The following is a 23,786-nucleotide window of genomic DNA, read 5'->3' on the forward strand; positions in this document are numbered from 1 at the left end:
GCTTAACCATATTCCCTGAAAGTTTATTCCCTGTGTGACCGCTCCCCATCCTCGGAGGCTCACGTCCGTGGTCACGAGAACCCAATCCTGAATTCCGAACCTGCGACCCTCTAGAAAGTGAGCCCCCTGGAGCCACCACAGGAGAGAGATCCTAGCCCTGGGGGACAGGCATATCAACCGATGTATTTGCAGATGGGACCCTGACCACTTGTTCAGTAGGTCCCACTGAAAAGCACTTGCATGAGACCTGCCAAACGGAATGGCCTCGTAGGCCGCCACCATCTTTCCCAACACTCGAGTGCATTGATGAATCGATACTCTTTTTGGTTTTAGCAGAGCCTTGACCATGTTCTGGATTTCCTGAGCTTTTTCCACTGGAAGAAAAACCCTCTGTTTTTCTGTATCCAGAATCATGCCCAAGAACGACAGCCGAGTTGTCGGAACCAACTGCAACTTATGTAAATTTAGAAGCCAGCCGTGTTGTCGTGGCACCTTCAGAGAGAGCTCCACATTTTTCAGTAATTGTTCTCTTGATCTCGCTTTTATCAGGAGATCGTCCAAGTACGGGATAATTGTGACACCCTGCTTGTGCAGGAGCACCATAATTTCTGCCATTACCTTGGTGAAAATTCTCGGGGCCGTGGAAAGCCCAAACGGCAACGTCTGAAATTGGTAATGACAATTCTGCACAGCGAATCTCAGGAATTCCTGATGAGAAGGGTATAAGGGGACGTGAAGGTATGCATCCTTTATGTCCAGTGAGACCATAAACTCCCCCCCCCCCCCCGTACAGACTGGAGACCACCGCTCGGAGAGATTCCATCTTGAATTTGAATCTCCTCAAATACAGGTTTAGGGATTTTAGGTTTAGAATCGGTCTGACCGAGCCGTCCGGCTTCGGGACCACGAATACGAATAGAGTTGAATAAAACCCCTTCCCCTGTTGTAACCGGGGAATCATGATAATCACGTCTTCGAACTCCAGTTTGTACCCTTGGGTCACAATTCCTAGCACCCAACGATCCAGGTCCGACTGAACCCAGACCTGGCTGAAGAGCCGAAGACGTGCCCCCACCGGTGCGGACTCCCGCAGGGGAGCCCCAGCGTCATGCGGTGGATTTGGCAGAAGCCGGAGAGGACTTTTGCTCCTGGGAACTAGCCGTAGCTGGTGTTCTTTTCCCTCTTCCTCTGCCTCTGGCGAAGAAAGACGATCCACGCCCCTTTCTGAATTTATGAGACCGAAAGGACTGCATCTGGTACTGAGGCATTTTCTTTTGCTGTGGGAGAACAAAAGGCAAAAAAGAAGACATACCAGCGGTAGCTGTGGAAACCAGGTCCGCGAGGCCATCCCCAAACAACACTTCACCTTTGTAAGGCAGAGCCTCCATAAGTCTCTTGGAGTCAGCATCACCAGTCCATTGACGGGTCCACAGCGACCTCCTAGCTGAAATTGCCATTGCATTGGCCCTTGATCCCAAGAGGCCAATATCCCTCGCAACCTCCCTTAGGTATAACGCTGCGTCTTTTATGTGACCCAAAATTAACAGAACAGTATCCCTGTCGAGGGTGTCCATGTCAGATGACAAGTTATCTGCCCAAGCTGCAATGGTGCTACTCACCCATGCCGACGCAACTGCCGGTCTGAGGAGGACTCCCGTAGTCGCATAAATTGATTTTAAAGTGGTTTCCTGCTTGCGGTCCGCAGGATCCTTTAGTGTCGCCGTGTCCTGGGACGGTAGGGCCACTTTTTTGGATAACCGCGTCAAGGCTTTATCCATCGAGGGAGAGGATTCCCACCGTTACATGTCCTGTGAGGGGAAAGGATACGCCATAATAATTCTCTTGGGAACCTGCAGCCTCTTGTCTGGAGTTTCCCAAGCCTTTTCAAATAGAGCGTTCAGTTCATGAGATGGGGGAAACGTTACCTCACGTTTCTTCTCTTTAAACATACAGACCCTTGTGTCAGGGACAGAAGGGTCCTCTGTGATATGTAATACATCCCTTATTGCTACAATCATGTACTGAATACTCTTGGCCACCCGTGGGTGTAATCTCGCCTCATCATAGTCGACACTGGAGTCGGTATCAGTGTCTGCTATCTGGGTAAAGGGACGTTTCTGTGACCCTGATGGGTTCTGAGACACAGCAATATCCATAGATTGACTCCATGGTTGGTTCTAATACTCTGTTTTGTCCAATATTTTATGCAATAAAGCCACACTTGCATTCAAAACTTTCCACGTCTACTCAATCAGCAGTCGGCGGTGCCGACGCAGTCACTATCACATTTTGCTCCTCTTCCTCCCTCGAATAGCCTTCCGCCTCAGACATGTCGACACACACGTACTGACACCCGCACACACACTGAATTATAGGGGACAGACCCACAAGGAGGTCCTTTGGAGAGACAGAGAGGAAGATTGCCAGCTCACACCCAAAGCCGCCACAGTCTGAAATATAACAATACCCCAGACCTGTATAGCGCGTTTTATATATATATCAAATCAGCACCAAATATTGTGCCCCCCCCCCCCTCGTTTTGCACCCTGTTACCTGTAGATATCAGGGAAGGTTCCGGGAGCAGCGTCTCTGCAGCCAAGCTGTGGAGAAAAATGGCGCTGGTTAGAGCTGAGGAACGAAGCCCCGCCTCCTCGACGGCGGGCTTCGGTCCCGCTAATATTTATACTGGCGGGGGTTTTAAATACCCTGCAATGCAGTGTATATAGCTTGCCACTCGTTTTTATGAGGTAATCTTTGCTGCCCAGGATGCCCCCCCTGCGCCCTTGCAGTGCCTCGTGTGTTTGCGGGAGCAAAGGCGCGCAGCGCGACCGCTGCGCGGTACCTTCCGAAGCTCTGATGTATTCTGCCGCCTGTGAAGTCTTCTTTCTTCCTATACTCACCCGGCTTCTATCTTCCGGCTCTGTGAGGAGGACGGCGGCGCGGCTCCGGGAACGAACAGCTAGACGACACCAGTGTTCAGACCCTCTGGAGCTAATGGTGTCCAGTAGCCTAAGAAGCAGAGCCAATCAGTCCAGGAAAGTGGGTCTGCTTCTCTCCCCTCAGTCCCACGAAGCAGGGAGTCTGTTGCCAGCAGTGCTCCCTGAACATAAAAAAACCTAACAAAGTCTATTTTCTAGAGAAACTCGGTAAAGCTCCCCTAGTGTGTGACCAATCTCCTCTGGGCACAGGATCTAACTGGAGTCTGGAGGAGGGGCATAGAGGGAGGAGCCAGTTCACGCCCATTAAAGGTCTTAAAGTACCCATGACTCCTGCTGAGCCCGTCTATAGCCCATGGTCCTTACGGAGTACCCAGCATTCTCTAGGACGTAAGAGAAACAGGCTTTAGATACACACATTATTCTCTTCTGCTGCATAATAAACATATATAGCAACATGCCTGAAACATGCTTTACTACAGTGCTACTTATACAGCATGTTCACACTCAGACTGGGGGAATTGTGAGCTTTTCTTCACCTTAAAACAAGTTTTATGGTAAGAACTTACCTTTGTTAAAACTCTTTCTGCGAGGTACACTGGGCTCCACAAGTCTGGACAATGGGGTGTAGAGTAGGATCTTGATCCGAGGCACCAACAGACTCAAAGCTTTGACTGTTCCCAGAATGCACAGCGCCACCTCCTATATAACCCCGCCTCCCAGGACAGGAGCTCAGTTTTAGTTAACCAGTCCAATGCAGTAGCAGGAAAAGAGACAACAACGGTTAGTAGCCACATATACCACACTCTCATGACAAGAGAAGTGTCAGCGGCTAATCCCATATCAACCCAAAGAAGCTAAGTACATCAGGGTGGGCGCCTTGTGGAGCCCAGTGTACCTTGCAGAAAGAGTTTTAACAAAGGTAAGTTCTTACCATAAAACTCGTTTTCTGCTGCGGGGTACACTGGGCTCCACGAGTCTGGACAATGGGGATGTCCTAAAGCAGTTCCTTATGGGAGGGGACGCACTGTAGCGGGCACAAGAACCCGGCGTCCAAAGGAAGTATCCTGGGAAGCGGCAGTATCGAAGGCATAGAACCTTATGAACGTGTTCCCGGAGGACCACGTAGCCGCCTTGCACAATTGATCAAGGGCCGCCCAAGAAGGTCCAACAGACCGAGTAGAGTGGGCCGTAATGTGAGCAGGAGCTGACAGACCAGCCTTCACATAAGCATGTGCAATCACCATTCTAATCCATCTGGCCAGGGTCTGCTTGTGAGCAGGCCAGCCACGTTTGTGAAATCCAAACAAAACAAAGCGAGAATCAGATTTTTGAATAGCAGTTCTCTTCACATAGATACGGAGAGCCCGTACCACATCCAAAGACCGCTCTTTGGGAGACAAATCAGGAGAGACAAAGGCTGGAACCACAATCTCCTGATTAAGGTGGAACGAAGAAACCACCTTAGGTAAATATCCAGAACGAGTCCTAAGACCCGCCCGGTCACGGTGAAAAATCAGATATGGGGAACTACAAGACAAGGCACCCAGATCCGACACTCTTCTAGCAGAGGCAATAGCCAGCAAGAACCAAGAGGTTCAAATGGAGGCTCCTGCAACGCCTCCAAAACCACTGACAAGTCCCAAGGAGCCACAGGCGGGATATAGGGAGGTTGGATATGCAACACACCCTGAGTGAAAGTATGAACATCAGGTAAAGTTGCAATTTTTCTCTGAAACCACACCGACAAGGCAGAAATATGAACCTTGAGGGAGGCCAGACGCAGGCCTAAATCTAGGCCCTGCTGCAGAAAAGCCAAGTGTTTGGCTGTACTAAACTTGGAAGCGTCATAATTGTTAGATGCGCACCAAACAAAGTATGAATGCCAGACCCTATGGTAAATCCGAGCAGAAGCCGGTTTCCGGGCCCGCAACATAGTTTTAATGACCTCTTCAGAAAAACCCTTAGCCCTCAAGACGGAAGCTTCAAGAGCCACGCCGTCAAAGATTGCCGGGCTAGGTCCTGGTAGACACAGGGGCCCTGAACGAGGAGGTCTGGGCGTTGTGGAAGTAGAAGTGGACGCTCTGACAATAGGCCTTGCAGGTCTGAGAACCAGTGCTGTCTGGGCCACGCCGGAGCTATGAGAAGCAGATTTCCTTTTTCTTGCTTGAACTTCCGAATTACCCTGGGCAGGAGTGACACCGGAGGGAACACGTACGGCAGCCGAAATCTCCACGGCACCGCCAGCGCATCCACGAATGCTGCTTGAGGATCCCTTGTTCTTGCTCCGAAGACCGGAAACTTGTGATTGTGTCGAGACGCCATCAGATCCACATCTGGAAGACCCCACCTTTCCACGAGGAGTTGAAACACTTCTGGATGGAGGCCCCACTTGCCGGCATGCACGTCCTGACGACTGAGAAAGTCCGCTTCCCAATTCAGGACTCCCGGAATGAATATTGCCGATATTGCCGGTAGATGGCGTTCTGCCCACTGTAGAATCCGTGAGGATTCCTTCATTGCCAAACGGCTTCGAGTGCCGCCTTGATGATTTATGTAAGCCACTGTGGTGGCGTTGTCCGACTGTACTAGAACAGGACGGTTCTGAATTAATTGCTGGACCAGGTTCAACGCATTGTAGACCGCCCGCAACTCCAGAATGTTGATCGAGAGGAGAGATTCCTCCTTGGTCCACCGACCCTGTAAGGAGTGCTGCTCCAGCACCGCGCCCCAACCTCATAGACTGGCATCTGTCGTCAACAGGACCCAGTTGGATATCCAGAAGGGACGGCCCCTGCACAATTGTTGGTTCTGGAGCCACCAGAGCAGCGACAGACGGACCTGCGGAGTCAATGAGATCATGTGAGACCTGATCCGGTGAGGCAGGCCGTCCCACTTGGCTAGAATCAGCTTCTGGAGGGGGCGAGAATAGAATTGAGCATACTCCACCATGTCAAATGCTGACACCACGAGGCCCAGCACCTGCATAGCCAAATTTATCGACACTTGCGGACGAGAAAGGAAGCAATGAATCCTGTCCTGAAGCTTCAGGACTTTCTCCTGAGACAAGAACAACCTCTGGTTGTGAGTGTCTAACAGCGCTCCCAGGTGCACCATGCTCTGAGCAGGGACCAGGGAGGATTTCTTCCAGTAGATGAGCCACCCGTGGGCTTTTAGAAACCGGACCGTCATATCCAGATGACACAGGAGAAGATCTGGGGAATTTGCCAGGATTAACAAGTCGTCCAGATACGGCAGTATCCTGACCCCTTGACGGCGTAGTACCACCGTCATCACCGCCATAACTTTGGTGAAGACTCGCGGAGCTGTAGTTAAACCAAAAAGGTAACGCCCGAAACTGGTAATGGATGTTGCCAATAGCAAACCTCAGGTATGGTTGATGTGACACTGCTATAGGAATATGTAGGTAAGCATCCTGTATGTCCAAGGAGACCATGTAGTCCCCAGGTTCCAAGGTCAAAACTATAGAGCGAAGGGTTTCCATACGGAACTTGGAAATCTTCACAAACCTGTTCAATGCCTTGAGGTTGAGAATGGGCCGGGAGGACCCATTCGGTTTCGGGACTAGAAACAGCGGAGAATAGTACCCCCGGCTCCTCTGAGCAAGAGGCACCTGTACTACGACTCCTGTATCCAGGAGGGTCTGTACCACCGAGTGTAGAGTTTTTGCCTTTGTCCGGTCCAAAGGGACGTCTGTCTGACAAAATCGATGAGGGGGTCGCTTTTTGAAGGCAATGGCGTAACCTCGAGTGACGACTTCCCATACCCAGGCATCTGAAGTGGTCTTCAACCATTCCTGGATATACTCTAGAAGCCGGCCTCCCACCCTGGGATCCCCAGGGTGGGAGGCCGTAATCTGCAGAATTAACTTAATAGCCTCCAAAAGGTCAGGAACATCCACATGTAAACTACCTTCCCCATCAGCCGTATCTGAGTCAGAACCTGTGGGGTCAGTGTAAGTGCCGTCCTCATCAGACGAGGTGTCAGTGACAGCAGTGGATTGTGAGGAGACGAGCACTCGCTTAGAGGACCTCTCGGACTTAGGCGAGCGTTGGTCAGACTTTTTAGTAGTCAAGGACTGGTTCAACTTCTTTTATTGAGCAGATAAATCGTCCGCCCACGGCGGGTTAGCTGCAGGGCCCATATACGGTTGTACCGGCATTGGGGGTCCCATAGGGGGTGTTAGTTTATGAACTAGCATATGCAGAAGCGTGGAAAAAGCGGCACACGGTGGGTCAGTAAGTGCCTCCGTTGCCACAGTCCCACTGGGGGGCAAGGAGCCCCCAGAACCAGAGCCCACAGCTATATTCTCCTCATATGTGCCTGTGGCTTCAGCAACACCAGCAGTGTGTTCCGCCCCAGAACCGTTACCCTCAGAAGCAGACATGATATAACTTGCAGTATGAGGTAACACAGTACAATTATCAGCAGTACAATATCCCAAACCCCTGCACAGTGTAGTCAGCACTAGCAGAGATAAAGGAGAGATATGGTGACCAAATCACAGAGAAAAATACGTAATACAGTATATCTTTGTGAAAATCCTATATTAGATAACACCTGACGCACCAAGCCCCCTCAGGTTATAGAATATAGGGATAGCAAGTTGAGTGAAAGACACGAGATGGACAACACTCAGCTATCAAATGCACACACAGAAGGTCACAGTTTGTACAATGCAGAGGTTATTACAGACAATAATACTGCACTGGACTAGCTTACACAGCTATATAACAGTAGATATAACAGTACACAGTAAGAACTGGATGTATATCACAGGGTAATTGTACTATAAAACCCTGAGTAAATGCACTCTTTCTTAACTATCACTGTCTAAAAAGGCAGGTAGAATACTTAAGTGTCATGTAAAGGCACAGCGCTGACAACCAGGCGGCTTTACATAGGAGGATTTGCCCAAGCAGTCCCAGGAACAGTGAGCTGAGGGATAATGGCATCGCAGACACTGACAGGGAGTGAGGAAAAGACAGATATGCAGCTCCAGGGCGGGAACATTTGCGGGAAATGGCGCCCTGGGGCTGGGGGAGGGGCTTCAGGTCTAAGCCTTATCCCCCTTGCTGGCAAAACCACCGGGTACTGTGGGCGATATAAGAAGTGGTTTAGAGAGAAAACCCGACCTGCGCCCATGCCCTGGTGATCTAGTGGGATCGCCTGTACTGCCACAATGTACACCTCCAGCGCGCGCGGCCTGCCTCCCACTGACCGCGCCGGATCGCGATAAAGACCGGGTCCCGCGAGCGGGACCCACTTACCACCTCCAGGAAGCGCGGCCACGCGATCCTGGAGAGCCCCAGCCGTGTGTGTCTAACATGAAGAAAACCGGAGCCTCCGCTGTAGGTACCCGGCAACCAGGGCTCGGGAGTGTACAGCGCCGCTGGGGAGAGCTGTAGCTGTAGCAGTGAATGTCACAAGACATTTACCACCGCTGCTGCCCTTGAAGTCTTCACTTTTTACCTCATAAAAAGCTTTTCTAAGGGCTGCTTGGAGCAGCCCCTCTGTTAAGTGCCTGCTTACTGCAGCACCAACTGACAAACTGAGCTCCTGTGCTGGGAGGCGGGGTGATATAGGAGGCGGCGCTGTGCATTCTGTGAACAGTCAAAGCTTTGAGTCTGTTGGTGCCTCGAATCAAGATCCTACTCTACACCCCATTGTCCAGACTTGTGGAGCCCAGTGTACCCCGCAGCAGAAAAAGCCGTCAATCCTGTCGCTCACTAGTGGCCCAATGCATTAACCAAGCACAGGTGGGTGCCGAGAACTCAGTGACTCAGATGGTCTACAACAAATATTCTATATTCAAAGTACCATGAAACTCAGGGGATGATTCAATTAGCGGCTGCGATGTACCATACCAGAACAGCACATCGTGGCCAGCAACATCACTAGTCTTCCATACATGTATACAGGAAAATGATCGCTGTTGAGCTTACTGTAGCAGGCGGGTATATGCAGACATTGCAGGGTGTTCGGCAGTACATTAGCGTTGGGCAATCCTTGCTATGTGCAGTAGATGTTCCGTTTTAGAATTACTGTTTGTGAGCTGAAAATCCCCTGTGAACATTATATGTTTTAACTATTGAACACCTTGTAGTTATTTTCTCAATGCGGGAGAGTCTATAAAATGTACTTATTTTAATTAGCACCCATCATTAAACAGTGCCTATGGCACGTTACTGTTTGCTTTACTTTTTTCCTGCTGTTTCTGGTTTGTATTTGTGATGTAATGCGGTTCTTCAGATCATGATTTAAAAATAGCATAACAGCATGTAAGTGAATTTTTCGAGCAGAAAATAAATATTTGAGCAGCATTAAATAGACGATGCGGGAGATAAGAATGTGCCTTGTGCTGTGAAGGTCATGTTTTACCTATTTCAGCGAGCAGCACTTCTGCAATATGTCTGTGTGCGGTTCCCTGGTAAACCAGGCCGATGCCAATCACAGCAGCCACCTGTACATTATGTGGAACGTCCAGTTCAGTGGATGTGGGAGGTAAGAGAGCTGGGATGTGAATGCTGAGCAGCCGCGTTATTGAAATGTCCATTGTACCAAGTTTTGCAGCTGAAACGCCAAGCAGCAAGCCGATGCTGGTCATCTCATGGCCCTGTTGGGAGAGCAGAGATAAAAAGCAAATAACTAACAGAAACCACATGGCTGTCTAAAGAGATATTACATATTAACACCCTATATATAAGCCACATTTGTATTAACAAAAAAATATCCTGTGACAAGGATCACCAACATGGGGACTCGGATGAACACTTTCGGTGTTTATTTTGAACAGCAAGTCATCACATAGCAAGTTAAATCCATATGCAGTTGGTATTACAGGCAGTAGCATACAGGCACTCTCAGCATAGCAGACTCTTGATAGGCTCCAGTGGTCCCTAGTCTAACCCACAAAACCCGGCCTATCACTTGGGTAGCTATTCCACCGTCAAGAGCAAGGTGACTCTGCCCTGGAAACCCCTTATATCAGGAATTCCCAGGTGCTGCTGATCACACACCTGGGATTCTGCTACTGCTTCCAAAACCTGGTGTGGAACCTCCACATTACTTTCACATAGAAAAATGCTATCTCTGCCACACTCCTCACCACTTAGCTTCAACCAACCTGGTGAAGCTACACTATTTTCAGGCGACCTCTCTGCCTCGCCCTCCCCTACCTGTGTCATCCGCCCAGGTACACAGCCTTCCACTACCTTCCAGAGGTCACACACCTCGCCTTCTTCCGCCTCCCCTAGCTTCACCATAGGGTTGCTTGGAGGAACAGGACCTACAAACCTCCTGGAAAGGGCATCAGCATTGAGATGCTGTTTCCCCGGACGATGCCTCACCTCAAACTTAAATGGCTGCAAAGCCAAAAACCAATGGGTCACATGAGCAAATACCGCTTTGTTTGTATGCATCCACTGTAAGGGTGCATGGTCTGTGACCAACAAAAACTCTCGTCCCAATAAATAATACCTTAATGACTAAACTGCCCATTTAATGGCCAAGCACTCCTGCTCTACAGTTGAGTACCTGCACTCCCTGGGCAATAATTTACGGCTAAGATAGAGGATGTGCTTCTCCTCTCCATCTACCTCTTGGGATAGGACTGCTCTGGAGGCATCCATTTGTAACACAAATTACTTTTTAAAGTCAGGAGCTTGCAAGACAGGCTCAGTACACAAAGCTCATCTTAAATCCTGACAAGCAATTTCCACTGGTCCAGACCACGTTATCTTGTCTGGGAATTGTTTTTTTAAGACATTCGGTTAGTGGAGCCACTCTAGCGGCAAAATCTCGAATGAACCTGCGATAATATCCGACCAAACCGAGAAATGTCCTAAGTTGTGATTTACATTTAGGTCTAGACCAGGTGAGGACTGCTTCTACCTTACTAGGCCGAGGTTTAACCTGTCCTCTGTCCACAATGTACCCCAAATACTTGGCCTCATTCATACCAATGGCATATTTCTCAGGGTTGGCGGTAAACCCGTGTGCCCGTAGAGACTGGTAACCGGCTTCTACCTTTGGTAGATGTGACTCCCAGTCAGAGCTGAAAAAAACAATATCATCTAAATATGCAGTTGCATATTCCCTGTGGGGCTGCAGCAACTTATTCATAGCTCTCTGGAAGGTTGCTGGGGCACCATGTAAACCAAATGGGAGCATTTTATATTGGAATAAGCCTTCTGGGGTAGAGAAGGCTGTTTTTGCCTTAGCAGCTTCTGTTAACAGAATCTGCCAATAACCTTTTGTCAAATCAAGTGTAGTGAGATATTGACTATTGGCTAAATTTTCTACCAACTCATCAACCCGGGGCATAGGGTAAGAATCAAACTGGGACACTTGATTTAATTTACGGAAGTCATTGCAGAACCATAAGGCACCTGAAGGCTTCGGTACTAGGACAATTGGATTATTCCACTCACTGGTGGATTCTTAAATAACCCCTAGGCGTAACATCTCTTCCACCTACTGCTTTACCGCTGCCCGCTTTGCTTCGCCTCTGTTTAATGACCACCTAGGGTGGAGTCACATCATCATGTTGGATGATCTGTGTCTTTCCCGGAATGGCAGAAAACACATCTCGGTAGCGTTTCGTCAAGTTCACCACTTCCCGTTTCGGTTCACGAGTAAGTGTGACTTCAATGGGTACCTGGCATTCTGAAATCTTTTTAGCTACCGAAGTGGGCCGATTGGCAATTTCCTTCCAGGGTTTTAACAGGTTTACATGGTAGATCTGTACCTCCCTCCTTCTACACTCCTGTCAGACCCTGTAATTGACCGGTCCCACTGCCTCGATGATCTCATAAGGGCACCGCCATTGTGCATACATCTTGCTTTCTGTGGTGGGCACCAGCACTAACACTTTGTCTCCCGGATTAAAGGACCGGCTGACTGAGGTGACTTCATATCTCTGTTTCTGACGTTGTTGGGTCCTTTCCATGTGTTCGTTCAGTAGTGGCGCAATCTGCCTTAGACGGCTGTATAACTGGGCCACAAACTAAACGACGTTAGGGTCCTGGCATGGTTGTTCTAAACCACCCTTCTTTTAAGAGATCTAGAATTCCTCTGGGCTGTCTCCCATGGAGGAGCTTAAAGGGACTAAACCCTGTAGAGGACTGGGGTACCTCTCTGACCGCAAACATCAAGTAAAGTAGGAGCAGATCCCAATCTCGTTTTTCTTGTGACACTGCCCTCTTTATCATTTGCTTAAGGGTTTTATAAAATCTTTCTACTAGGCCATCTGTCTGCGGGTGGTACACAGAGGTGGCAATCCTGTTTACGTTTAGCAACCGGCATAAATCTTTCATGAGTTTAGATACGAAAGGTGTACCTTGGTCCGTTAAGACCTCTTTCGGTATTCCTAAGCGGGTATACATGGTTAGTAGTTCTCTGCCAATAGTGCCAGATTTCATATTGCTCTGGGGTATAGCCTCTGGGTACCTGGTGGCATAATCAACTACCACCAATATGTATTGGTGCCCTCGAGCAGATTTTTCCACTGGCCCTATCAGATCCATACCAATCCGCTCAAAAGGTACGGAAATGATAGGGAGGGGTACCAGTGGAGCTCTAAACTCTGGCCGAGGGGCTGTCCTCTGGCAGACTGGGCATTCCTGACAATACCTCTTAACGGAAGCATAGATGCCGGGCCAAAAGAACCTTAACAGGATGCGTTTGGAGTGTTTTCTCCTCCCCTAGATGGCTACCCCACAAATGCGTATGGGCAGCTTCTAACACCAAGCGCTCCAGTTTTCAGGGAACAAAGAGCTGATCTACCTTTTTCCCTTGTAAAGTTGCGACATGATATAGCAAATCATTTTCCAAAACAAAATATAGTACTCCCTGGTCCCTGGCTTCTGAGCTGTTTCGGTGGTTAACGGTTTGTTGGTAGCATGCCAGGTGACCAGCTCCTGCAGCAATGGAAAGTCCTGGCCCAGGATCAGCGGATACGGCGGTCTGGAGGCCACCGCCGCTACCAACTTTAACGATCGTCCTTGAACGGTCAGGGGTAAGTAGACACGTGGGCACTCCTCCACATCACCATGGACGCTGGACATTGTCAGCTCCCAGAGGAACCACGTTGGCTGCAACAATGGTGAGCTCACTGTCGGTATCCACCAGTGCCCAAATCTTCCGGTTTTCCACCTGTACCTGCACCCGGAACAGGGAGGACTCTGCTTGGGATACCCCTGCCGCCGCCATGCTGACCAACGGCTGAGCCGATTTCACCGCACTGCAATCCATCAGCTCGCCCTGTTTCGGGCAACCCTGCCGCACTCAAAGCACACCAAGAGAGGCGGAGCCTTTGGTTTAACTACTGGGACCTGAGTTCTGGGTTTAGGTGGTGGCCCATATCCTGACTTGGCTTTATTCAGCTTTCCCAGCGTCGGGTGCCACTCAATCCCCACTCCTCAAATGTCTGGGAGTTAGCCTGAAAGAACCGCAGCTGCAACGAGCGGTCTAACACCCGCATAGCCTGGTCCAGTGCGACTACTTCCACAATCTGTACTGCAGAGTTTTTATCCGGCTGCAACCTGGCCCTTGCCAGTCAGGCTAGTTTGGCAAGCTGAATCCTGGGAGGCTCAGAGCCCTCCATCTGCCAGTCATGGAATTCTTGGGCTATGCTGGGCCTCATCACTCCAATCCTATCCAGTATAGCCTTTTTCAGGCCAGGATAGGAGCGTGACTCAGCCACAGTCATGTCCACATACGCCCACTGTGCCGTCCTTGTTAAACAGGGAGCCAGTCTGTCAGACCATTCCTCCACAGGCCATCCCAACCGTGTGGCCGTGCGCTCAAACGTGCAAAGGAATGCTTCTATATCATCCGCTGGGGTGAGGCAGCCTTTCCCGCTCTGGCTCAGATTTTTAAGCGCTTTTAACTCATCGCACATTTGAATTTGAGTTTACGGTCTTTCAGCCTGGGTACGTTGCCCCTCATGTAACATCTGAATCTGGGTTTGTTGCCCCTCATGAAACATTTAAATCTGGGTTTGTTGCCCAGCTGCAAGTTCATCAAATTGTTTTAGTAACTCCTCCATATTGCCCTGCGTGGCCCCTTTAAGGACAGAGGTTTAATATGATGTGCCAGGCTTATCAAACAGTCCAAGCAGACACCCACCTGTTTTGCTGGCTATTTAACACATAACAGCAAGCAGTCTGCCTATAATGCTGTGGCCCTTTAAGACTGCCACTTGCACTGCATAACCAGAGAGGAAAAGAAAAGGGAAAACTTGCAGCTTAAACACCGGTATGCTTACCAACAGTTTCTGCCGTACACCGTGTCCTTGCTCGCGTTCTCCACCACTTGTGACAAGGATCACCAACACGGGGACTCAGATGAACACTTTCGGTGTTTATTTTGAACAGCAGGTCATCACATAGCAAGTTAAATCCATATGCAGTCGGTATTACAGGCAGTAGCATACAGGCACTCTCAGCATAGCAGACTCTTGATATGCTCCAGTGGTCCCTAGTCTAACCCACACAACCCGGCCTAACACTTGGGTAGCTATTCCACCGTCAAGAGCAAGGTGACTCTGCCCTGGAAACCCTTATATCAGGAATTCTCAAGTGCTGCTGATCACACATCTGGGATTCTGCTACTGCTTCCAAAACCTGGTCTGGAACCTCCACATTACTTTCACATGGACAAATGCTGTCTCTGCCACACTCCATATGAACTATGTGATATATATATAATTTTGCTACTAACATTATATATAAGGAAACGACGTAAGTATATAACTACATTTTAATAACTTTGAAACAAAAATAAATACCTATACTTAATGTAAAGAACCTGTAAACAACACGTAATTCTGTGTCTGCAGATCACTTTAGAATGCTCAATAAACACGTGGGCAATTGTTGTGACCTGTGGGTATTTAACACCCAGTCATGATCTTGTGCCTTAACATAGTATTTAAATAACATACAACCGTATCCTCATACAGCTAGCGACAATACTACATACGGCACAACTGAGATGCTCCGAGAAGAGAAACACTGTATCTTTCCACATTGTCAAGAAATACTCACAGCGTACCATAAAAGCAGGGCTGCAACTTTATCTGCACAGGGATTAGTATTACACACTTACAAAGTCGCAACGGAGCAGACGTGAAAAAAAGCTGCAGCCACTGCATCGCAGCACTTTGTACACAGAATCAGACTCGTTTGTACACAGATCTACAAATGTCACATATCAAATAGATCAGTGCAATCTAGCAAAGTAGTTTTGTCACTTCCAGTTGGATTGTTTTATGTAAAAAAAAGATGCTCAGCGTAGCAGAAGCACAGGGGTACTGTCGCGCACAGTAGCACTGTTTTCTGCGACTGAGGACACATCTGTACATCTTACCATCTAAAAATAGTTTTCTAACTTAGAACGATGACTATGGGGTGGGTTATCCTATTAGCCGCGGTAGTTTTTCTCACAAAAAAAAAAGCTTTTTGCCGATGGTCATTATTGGGCTATACAATTATACAGTAGTCCTTTTTTCCGTTGGAAAAATGACTTTTTCATGCAAAAACATGGGACACGGGCCTGTGTGTTTCTTCGGCCACAGTTGTGGAAAATAAGAATTTACTTACCGATAATTCTATTTCTCGTAGTCCGTAGTGGATGCTGGGGACTCCGTCAGGACCATGGGGAATAGCGGGCTCCGCAGGAGACAGGGCACATCTAAAAAGCTTTTTAGGTCACATGGTGTGTACTGGCTCCTCCCCCTATGACCCTCCTCCAAGCCTCAGTTAGGTACTGTGCCCGGACGAGCGTACACAATAAGGAAGGATCTTGAATCCCGGGTAAGACTCATACCAGCCACACCAATCACACCGTACAACTTGTGATCTGAACCCAGTTAACAGTATGATAACAAAACGAAGTAGCCTCTGAAAAAATGGCTCACAACAATAGTAATAACCCGATTTTTGTAACAATAACTATGTACAAGCATTGCAGACAATCCGCACTTGGGATGGGCGCCCAGCATCCACTACGGACTACGAGAAATAGAATTATCGGTAAGTAAATTCTTATTTTCTCTAACGTCCTAGTGGATGCTGGGGACTCCGTCAGGACCATGGGGATTATACCAAAGCTCCCAAACGGGCGGGAGAGTGCGGATGACTCTGCAGCACCGAATGAGAGAACTCCAGGTCCTCTTTAGCCAGAGTATCAAATTTGTAAAATTTTACAAACGTGTTCTCCCCTGACCACGTAGCTGCTCGGCAAAGTTAGAATGCCGAGACTCCTCGGGCAGCCGCCCAGGATGAGGCCACCTTCCTTGTGGAATGGGCATCTACATATTTCGGCTGTGGCAGGCCTGCCACAGAATGTGCAAGCTGAATTGTACTACAAATCTAGCGTGCAATAGACTGCTTAGAAGCAGGAGCACCCAGCTTGTTGGGTGCATACAATATAAACAGCAAGTCAGACTTTCTGACTCCAGCCGTCCTAACTATATATATATATATATATATATATATATATATATATTTTTAGGGCCCTGACAACGTCTAGTAACTTGGAGTCCTCCAAGTCCCCAGTAGCCGCAGGCACCACAATAGGTTGTTTCAGGTGACAACGCTGACACCCCTTTAGGAAGAAACTGGAGACGAGTCCCAGTTCTGCCCTGTTCAAATGGAAAATTCTAATATGGGCTTTTGTAAAACAAAACCGCCCATTCTTTTTGACAATCGCCTGGCCGAGGCCAGGACTAACAACAAGGTCACTTTCCATGTGAGATATTGGTCAACAGCATGGTCACTTTCCATGTGAGATATTTCAAATCCACAGATTTGAGCGGTTCAAACCAATATGATTTTAAGGAATCCCAACACTATGTTGAGATCTCACGGTGCCACTAGAGGCACAAAAGAACTGTATATGGAATACACCCTTTACAATCTGGACTTCAGGAACTGAAGTCAATTTTTTCTGGAAGAAAATCTACAGGGCCGAAATTTAAATCTTAATGAACCCCAATTTGAGACTCAAAACACTCCTGTTTTCAGGAAGTGCAGAATCGACCTAGTTGAATTTCCTTCGTGGAGCCTTCCTGGCCTTACCCACGCAACATATTTTCACCACATGTGGTGATGACGTTGTGCGGTCACCTCCTTCCTGGCTTTGACCAAGGTAGGTATGACCTCTTATGGAATGCCTTTTTCCCTTCAGAATCCGGTATTCAACCGCCATGCCGTCAAACGCAGCCGCGGTAATTCTTGGAAAAGACATGGTACTTGCTGAAGCAAGTCCCTTCTTAGCTCCCCAGGCCCTTAGTCCTCTGTGAGCATCTCTTGAAGCTCCGGGTACCAAGTCCCTCTTGGCCCATCCGGAGCCACTAGTATAGTTCATACTCCTCTATGTCTTATAATTCTCAATACCTTGGTTATGAGAAACAGAGGAGGGAACCCATACACTGACTGGTACACCCACGGTGTTACCAGAACATCCACAGCTATCGCCTAAAGGTCTCATGACCTGGCGGAATACCTGTCCCGTTTTTCGGGCGGGACGCTATCATGTCCACCTTTGGTCTTTGCCAACGGTCCACAATCATGCTGAAAAACTTCCCTATGAAGTTTCCACTCTCCCGGGTGGAGGTCATGCCTGCTGAGGAAGTCTGCTTCCCAGTCGTCCACTCCCGGAAAGAACACTGCTGACAGTGCTATCACATGATTTTCCGCCTAGCGAAAAATCCTTGCAGTTTTGTCACTGCCCTCCTGCTTCTTGTGCCGCCCTTTCTGTTTACGTGGGCGACTGCCGTGATGTTATCCCACTGGATCAATACCGGCTGACCTTGAAGCAGAGGTCTTGCTAAGTTTAGAGCCTTATAAATTTGCTCTAAGCTTATTTATGCAGAGAGAATTCTCCAGACTTAATCACACTTCCCTGGAAATTTTTTCCCTGTGTGACTGTTCTCCAGCCTCTCAGGCTGGCCTCCGTGGTCACCGGCATCCAATCCTGAATGCCAAATCTGCGGCCCTCTAGAAGATGAGCACTCTGTAATCACCACAGGAGAGACACCCTTGTCCTTGGATATAGGGTTATCCGCTGATGCATCTGAGGATGCGATCCGGACCATTTGTCCAGCAGATCCCACCGAAGAGTTCTTGCGGGAAATCTGCCGAATGGAATTGCTTCGTAATAAGCCACCATTTTTACCAGGACTCTTGTGCAATGATGCACTGACACTTTTCCTGGTTTTAGGAGGATCCCGATTAGCTCGGAGAACTCCCTGGCTTTCTCCACTGGGAGAAACACGTTTTTCTGGACTGTGTCCAGAATCATCCCTATGAACAGTAGACGTGTCATCGGAAAAAGCTGCGATTTTGGAATATTTAGAATCCACTCGTGCTGACGTAGAACTACTTAAGATAGTGCTACTCCGACCTCCAACTGTTCTCTGGACCTTGCCCTTATCAGGAAAGCGTCCATGTTTCCTTTTAAGAAAAATCATCATTCCGGCCATTACCTTGGTAAAGACCCGGGGCGCCGTGGACAACCCAAACGGCAGCGTCTGAACTGATAGTGACAGTTCTGTACCAGGAACCTGAAGTACCCTTGGTGAGAAGGGCAAATTTGGACCTGTAGGTAAGCGTCCCTGATATCCAGTGACACCATATCGTCCCCTTCTTCCTGGTTCGCTATCACTGCTCTGAGTGACTCCATCTTGATTTGAACGCTTGTATGTAAGTGTTCAAATATTTCAGATCTCACCGAGCCGGTTGGCTTCAGTACCACAATATAGTGTGGGATACTACCCCCTTCCATGTTGTAAGAGGGGTACTTTGATTATCACCTGCTGGGAATACAGCCTGTGAATTGTGTGAGGGGGAGATGTCTCGAATTTCCAATGTACACCTGGGATACTACATGTAGGATCCCGGAGTTCCCTTGCGAGTGAGCCCCCTGCGTACTGAAACTCTTGAGATGACCCCCTACCGCACCTGAGTCCGCTTGTACGGCCCCAGCGTTATGCTGCGGACTTGGCAGAAGCTGTGAGGGGCTTCTGTTCCTGGGAATGGGCTGCTTGCTGCAGTCTTCTTCCCTTTCCTCTACCCCTGGGCAGATATGACTGGCCTTTGCCCGCCTGCCCCTATGGGGACGAAAGGACTGAGACTGAAAAGACTGTGTCCTTTTTTGCCGATATGTGATTCGGGGTAACAAAAAGTGGATTTTTCAGCTGTTGCCATGGCCACCAGGTCCGATGGACCGCCCCTTTATACGGCAATACTTCCACATGCCGTCTGGAATCTGCCTCACCTGACCACTGTCGTGTCTTCGTCTGGCAGATATGTAAATCACATTTACTCTTGATGCCAGAATGCAAATATCCCTCTGCGCATCACGCATATATAGAAATGCATCCTTAAAATGCTCTATAGTCAATAAAATCTTGTCCCTGTCAAGGGTATCAAAATTTTCAGTCAGGAAATCCGACCAAGCCCCCTCAGCGCTGCACATCCAGGCTGAGGCGATTGCTGGTCGTAGTATAACACCAGTATGTGTGTATATACTGTCATGATATTTTTCAGCTTCCTATCAGCTGGCTTCTTGAGGGCGGCCGTATCTAGAGACGGTAACGCCATGTTTTTATAAGCGTGTGAGCGCCTTATCCACCCTAAGGTGTGTTTCCCAACTCGCCCTTACTTCTGGCGGGAAAGGGTATACCGCCCATAACTTTCTATCGGAGGAACCCCACGTATCATCACACACTTCATTTAATTTATCTGATTCAGGCAAAACTACAAGTAGTTTATTCACACCCTACAAAATACCCTTATTTGTGGTACTTGTAGTATCAGAAATATGTAACAGCTCCTTCATTGCCCTTAACATGTAACTCGTGGCCCTAAAAGAAAATTACGTATGTTTCTTCACCGTCGACACTGGGGTCAGTGTCCATGTCTGTGTCTGTCGACCGACTGAGGTAAATGGGCGTTTTTACAAGCCCCTGACGGTGTCTGAGACGCCTGGACCGGTACTAATTTGTCCGCCGGCCATCTCATGTCGTCAACCGTCTTGCAGCGTGTTGACATTATCACGTAATTCCATAAGTAGACCATCCATTCCGGTGTCGACTCCCTAGAGAGTGACATCAACATTACAGGCAATTTGCTCCGCCTCCTCACCAACATTTTCCTCATACATGTCGACACACACGTACCGACATACAGCACACACACAGGGAATGCTCTGATAGAGGACAGGACCCACTAGCCCTTTGGGGAGACAGAGGGAGAGTTTGCCAGCACACACCAAAAGCGCTATAATGTATATAACAACCCTAGAAGGTGTTGTTTCTATATATGCGCTCTTAATATATCATTATATCGCCAATTTATGCCCCCCTTCTCTTTTAACCCTGTTTCTGTAGTGCAGTGCAGGGGAGAGTGGGAGCCTTCCTCACCAGCGGAGCTGATCAGGAAAATGGCGCTGAGTGCTGAGGAGAATAAGCTCCGCCCCCTTTTCGGCGGGCTTTTCCTCCTGGTTTTTTAATAACTGGCCTGGGTTAAAATACATACATATAGCCTTAATGGCTATATGTGATGTATTTATTTGCCAAATAGGTATTTATATTGCTGCCCAGGGCGCCCCCAGCAGCGCCCTGCACCCTCCGTGACCGTGTCAGTGAGCCGTGTGACAACAATGGCGCACAGCTGCAGTGCTGTGCGCTACCTCTCTGAAGACTGTGAAGTCTTCTGCCGCCTGTTTCCGGACCTCCGTTCCGCCGTCTTTCTTCAGCGTCTGTAAGGGGGATCGGCGGCGCGGCTCCGGGACGAACCCCAGGCTGACCTGTGTTCCGACTCCCTCTGGAGCTCAGTGTCCAGTAGCCTAAGACTTCAATCCTCCTGCACGCAGGTGAGTTGCCAGTCTCTCCCCTAAGTCCCTCGTTGCAGTGATCCTGTCGCCAGCAGGAATCACTGATTAGAAACCTAAAAAAAAACTTTACTAAATAGCTCCTTAAGAGAGCCATCCAGTTTGCACCCTTCTCGGACGGGCACAAAAACCTAACTGAGGCTTGGAGGAGGGTCATAGGGGGAGGAGCCAGTACACACCATGTGACCTAAAAAGCTTTTTAGATGTGCCCTGTCTCCTGCGGAGCCCGCTATTCCCCATGGTCCTGACGGAGTCCCCAGCATCCACTAGGACGTTAGAGAAAATATGCTTACTTATCAGGGATTTGGTTTCACCTGCCCATAGCATTGGGGCTAATAGGATACATAAATTACCGCAGCTAATTGGATACCGCTGTGGGAAGTAGTTATGAAAGTACTGCATTGGCTGATTCGGATTCAAGTTCCAGCTGGCATCACTGATTTACCGAGACATTATATTTGTGAATTGGATTAATGTATTTAGTCTGGCAGCATGTTCACAAAAAGGGGTTCAGACTCTAGTCAAACACACATTAACCACTTGCCTGGCATGGTCGCATCAGATGCAAAGATGTCTGCAAGCACTTTATCTGACTTGGTCGCACAGGATGTGACCAGTCAGATAAACTGTGTTAGCAGTGGCAGGGAAGGGAAGTCCCTCTGCCTTCCAGTACCCCGCCCCCAGTGTTGCTGTGCTGCCGATCACTGCTGATCAGTCAGCATGGCAGGATCCCCCACCCAGCGACTGTAGACAATAGCAGCCGCTGGTAAGTGTAAATCATCCCCCCCAAGCCACCCCCAGAACCCCCCTGTGTACCTGGCAGCTGTCCGGGCTCTAAAAACTAAAGTCGCGATGTTCCCAATGTTCCTATGGCCATGATTTTCCCGATCAATGTTTCGATGTTTGACACAAAAAAAAAATCCTTTTTTTTTTTTTTTTTTAAACTAAAATCATTTTGGATAGGGGTAAATTTCATGTTCTTCACCTAATTCAATCATAAAAAATAAAAAAAAAAATTCTGATCGTTTTTTTGGGGGAAAAATAGTCAGTTAAGTGGTTAACTGACATCACACAGAAAGCATTATACAATGCATAACTTATCATTTTACATAATGAATTCTAAGGGAAAAAAATAAATAGAAATTTAATACCTACTGGTAATACCTTTTCTCGTAGTCCGTAGTGGATACTGGGGAAAGGTACTTACTACTGTGGGGTATAGATCGAATCCATTGGAGCCATGGCACTTTATGAAATGAATAGTGTATGCTGGCTCCTCCCCAGACAGGAAAACTGTGCCCTAGGAAACGTACATACTTTGAGAGAAGGCTATATACAACAAGCAGTGCGGACCCAACACACAACAATAATAGAAACAGCAGAGCTAACCACAACAGAGGAAAGCAACGCTATTATAACAAGGATAGCAACGCTAACCAAACGTGGAACAGGGACAGCAACAGCAGTTCCAATCCAAACACTTATAACCAGTAAACAGGAACGAAGCACTGAGGCGGGCGCCCAGTATCCACTACGAACTACGAGAAAAGGAATTACCGGTAGGTATTAAATTCCTATTTTTTCTAACGTCCTAGTGGATACTGGGGAAAAGTACTTAGTAATGTGGGGAAGTCCCAAAGCTCCCAGAACAGGTGGGAGAGTGCTGAGACCCCTGCAAAACCGCCTGGCTAAACATTAGGTCATCCCTGGTCAAAGTATCGAACCGATAAAATTTCACAAATGTATTCGAACCAGACCACATAGCCGCTGTGTAAGGCCGAGACACCCCGGGCAGCCGCCCAGGAAGAACCCACCGACCTTGTGGAGTGGGCCTGAATAGAAGAAGTCGGCAGCAGCAGTGCTGCCGAAGTACAGGCTTGCTGGATAGTCAACCTCAGCCAACGAGCAATGGACTGCTTAGAAGCAGGCCGACCAATATTGGTTGCATCATAAAGGACAAAAAGCGAGTCAGAATTCCTATGACGAGCAGTCCTCTTGACAAATTCTCAAAGCCCTCACCACATCCAGGGACTTTGGAGCAACAGAAGTGTCGGTCAAAACTGGAACCACTATTGGTTGATTCACATGGAAAGCAGACACCACCTTTGACAGAAACTGCGGGCGAGTTCTAAGCTCTGTCCTGTCCTCATGAAAAATAAAATACATGATAAGGCCCCCCAATTCTGATACACGTCTGGCAGATGCTAAAGCCAGCAACATGACAGTCTTCGACGTCAGATATTTCAAGTCCACCTTCAAGGGTTCAAACCAGCCCGACTAGAGAAAAGCCAAAACCACGTTGAGATCCCACAGAGCTGTGGGAGGAACAAATGGCAGCTGTATGTGGAGAACTCCCTTCAAGTAGGTCTGTACTTCCGGCAGGCACGCCAATTGCTTCTGGAAGAAAATCGAGGGAGCTGACATCTGAACCTTGATGGAGCCCAAACGTAGGCCCAAATCCACTCCTGCTTGCAGGAAGAGCAGAAACCGGCCAAGGCGAAACTCCGTAGGAGGATAACTTCTACCCTCACACCACTAAACATATTTCTTCCAGATACGGTGGTAATGTTTAGAAGTGACCCCCTTACGAGCCTAAATCATAGTGGACACAACCGTGGGAGGGAGACCCTTTCTCGTCAAAATCTCCCTCTCAACCTCTGCACCATCAAACGTAGCCGTTGTAAGTCTGGATAGACGAATGGTCTGTGTTGCAGAAGATCCTCGATCAACAGCAGCGGCCGTGGATCTTTCAGAGAAATTGCCAGTACTATAGGTCCGCATACCAGGCCCTTTGAGGCCAATTTGGGGCAATTAGAATTGCCTGAACTCTTTCCTTTTGGAGTCTTTTTAGAACTTTTGGAATGAGAGAAATCGGAGGGAACAGATACACGAACTGGTTAGACCACTGAGCTGTCAGAGCGTCCACCG

The 23,786-nt window shown here is 48.4% G+C and overlaps 1 protein-coding gene across 3 annotated transcripts in view; it reads right to left on the reverse strand.

Moving 5' to 3' along the window:
- Positions 1-23,786, reverse strand: part of ANAPC1 (anaphase promoting complex subunit 1) — a 365,074-nt gene that overhangs the window by 151,839 nt on the left and 189,449 nt on the right. For all 3 annotated transcript variants that reach the window (XM_063918099.1, XM_063918098.1, XM_063918100.1), the window contains exon 29: positions 9,339-9,573. In XM_063918099.1, coding sequence (XP_063774169.1) covers positions 9,339-9,573 — 235 coding nt within the window. The remainder of the gene's footprint in view (positions 1-9,338; positions 9,574-23,786) is intronic.

Source organism: Pseudophryne corroboree, chromosome 4 (assembly GCF_028390025.1).
Source record: "Pseudophryne corroboree isolate aPseCor3 chromosome 4, aPseCor3.hap2, whole genome shotgun sequence".
In the NCBI taxonomy this organism is placed as follows: domain Eukaryota; kingdom Metazoa; phylum Chordata; class Amphibia; order Anura; family Myobatrachidae; genus Pseudophryne; species Pseudophryne corroboree.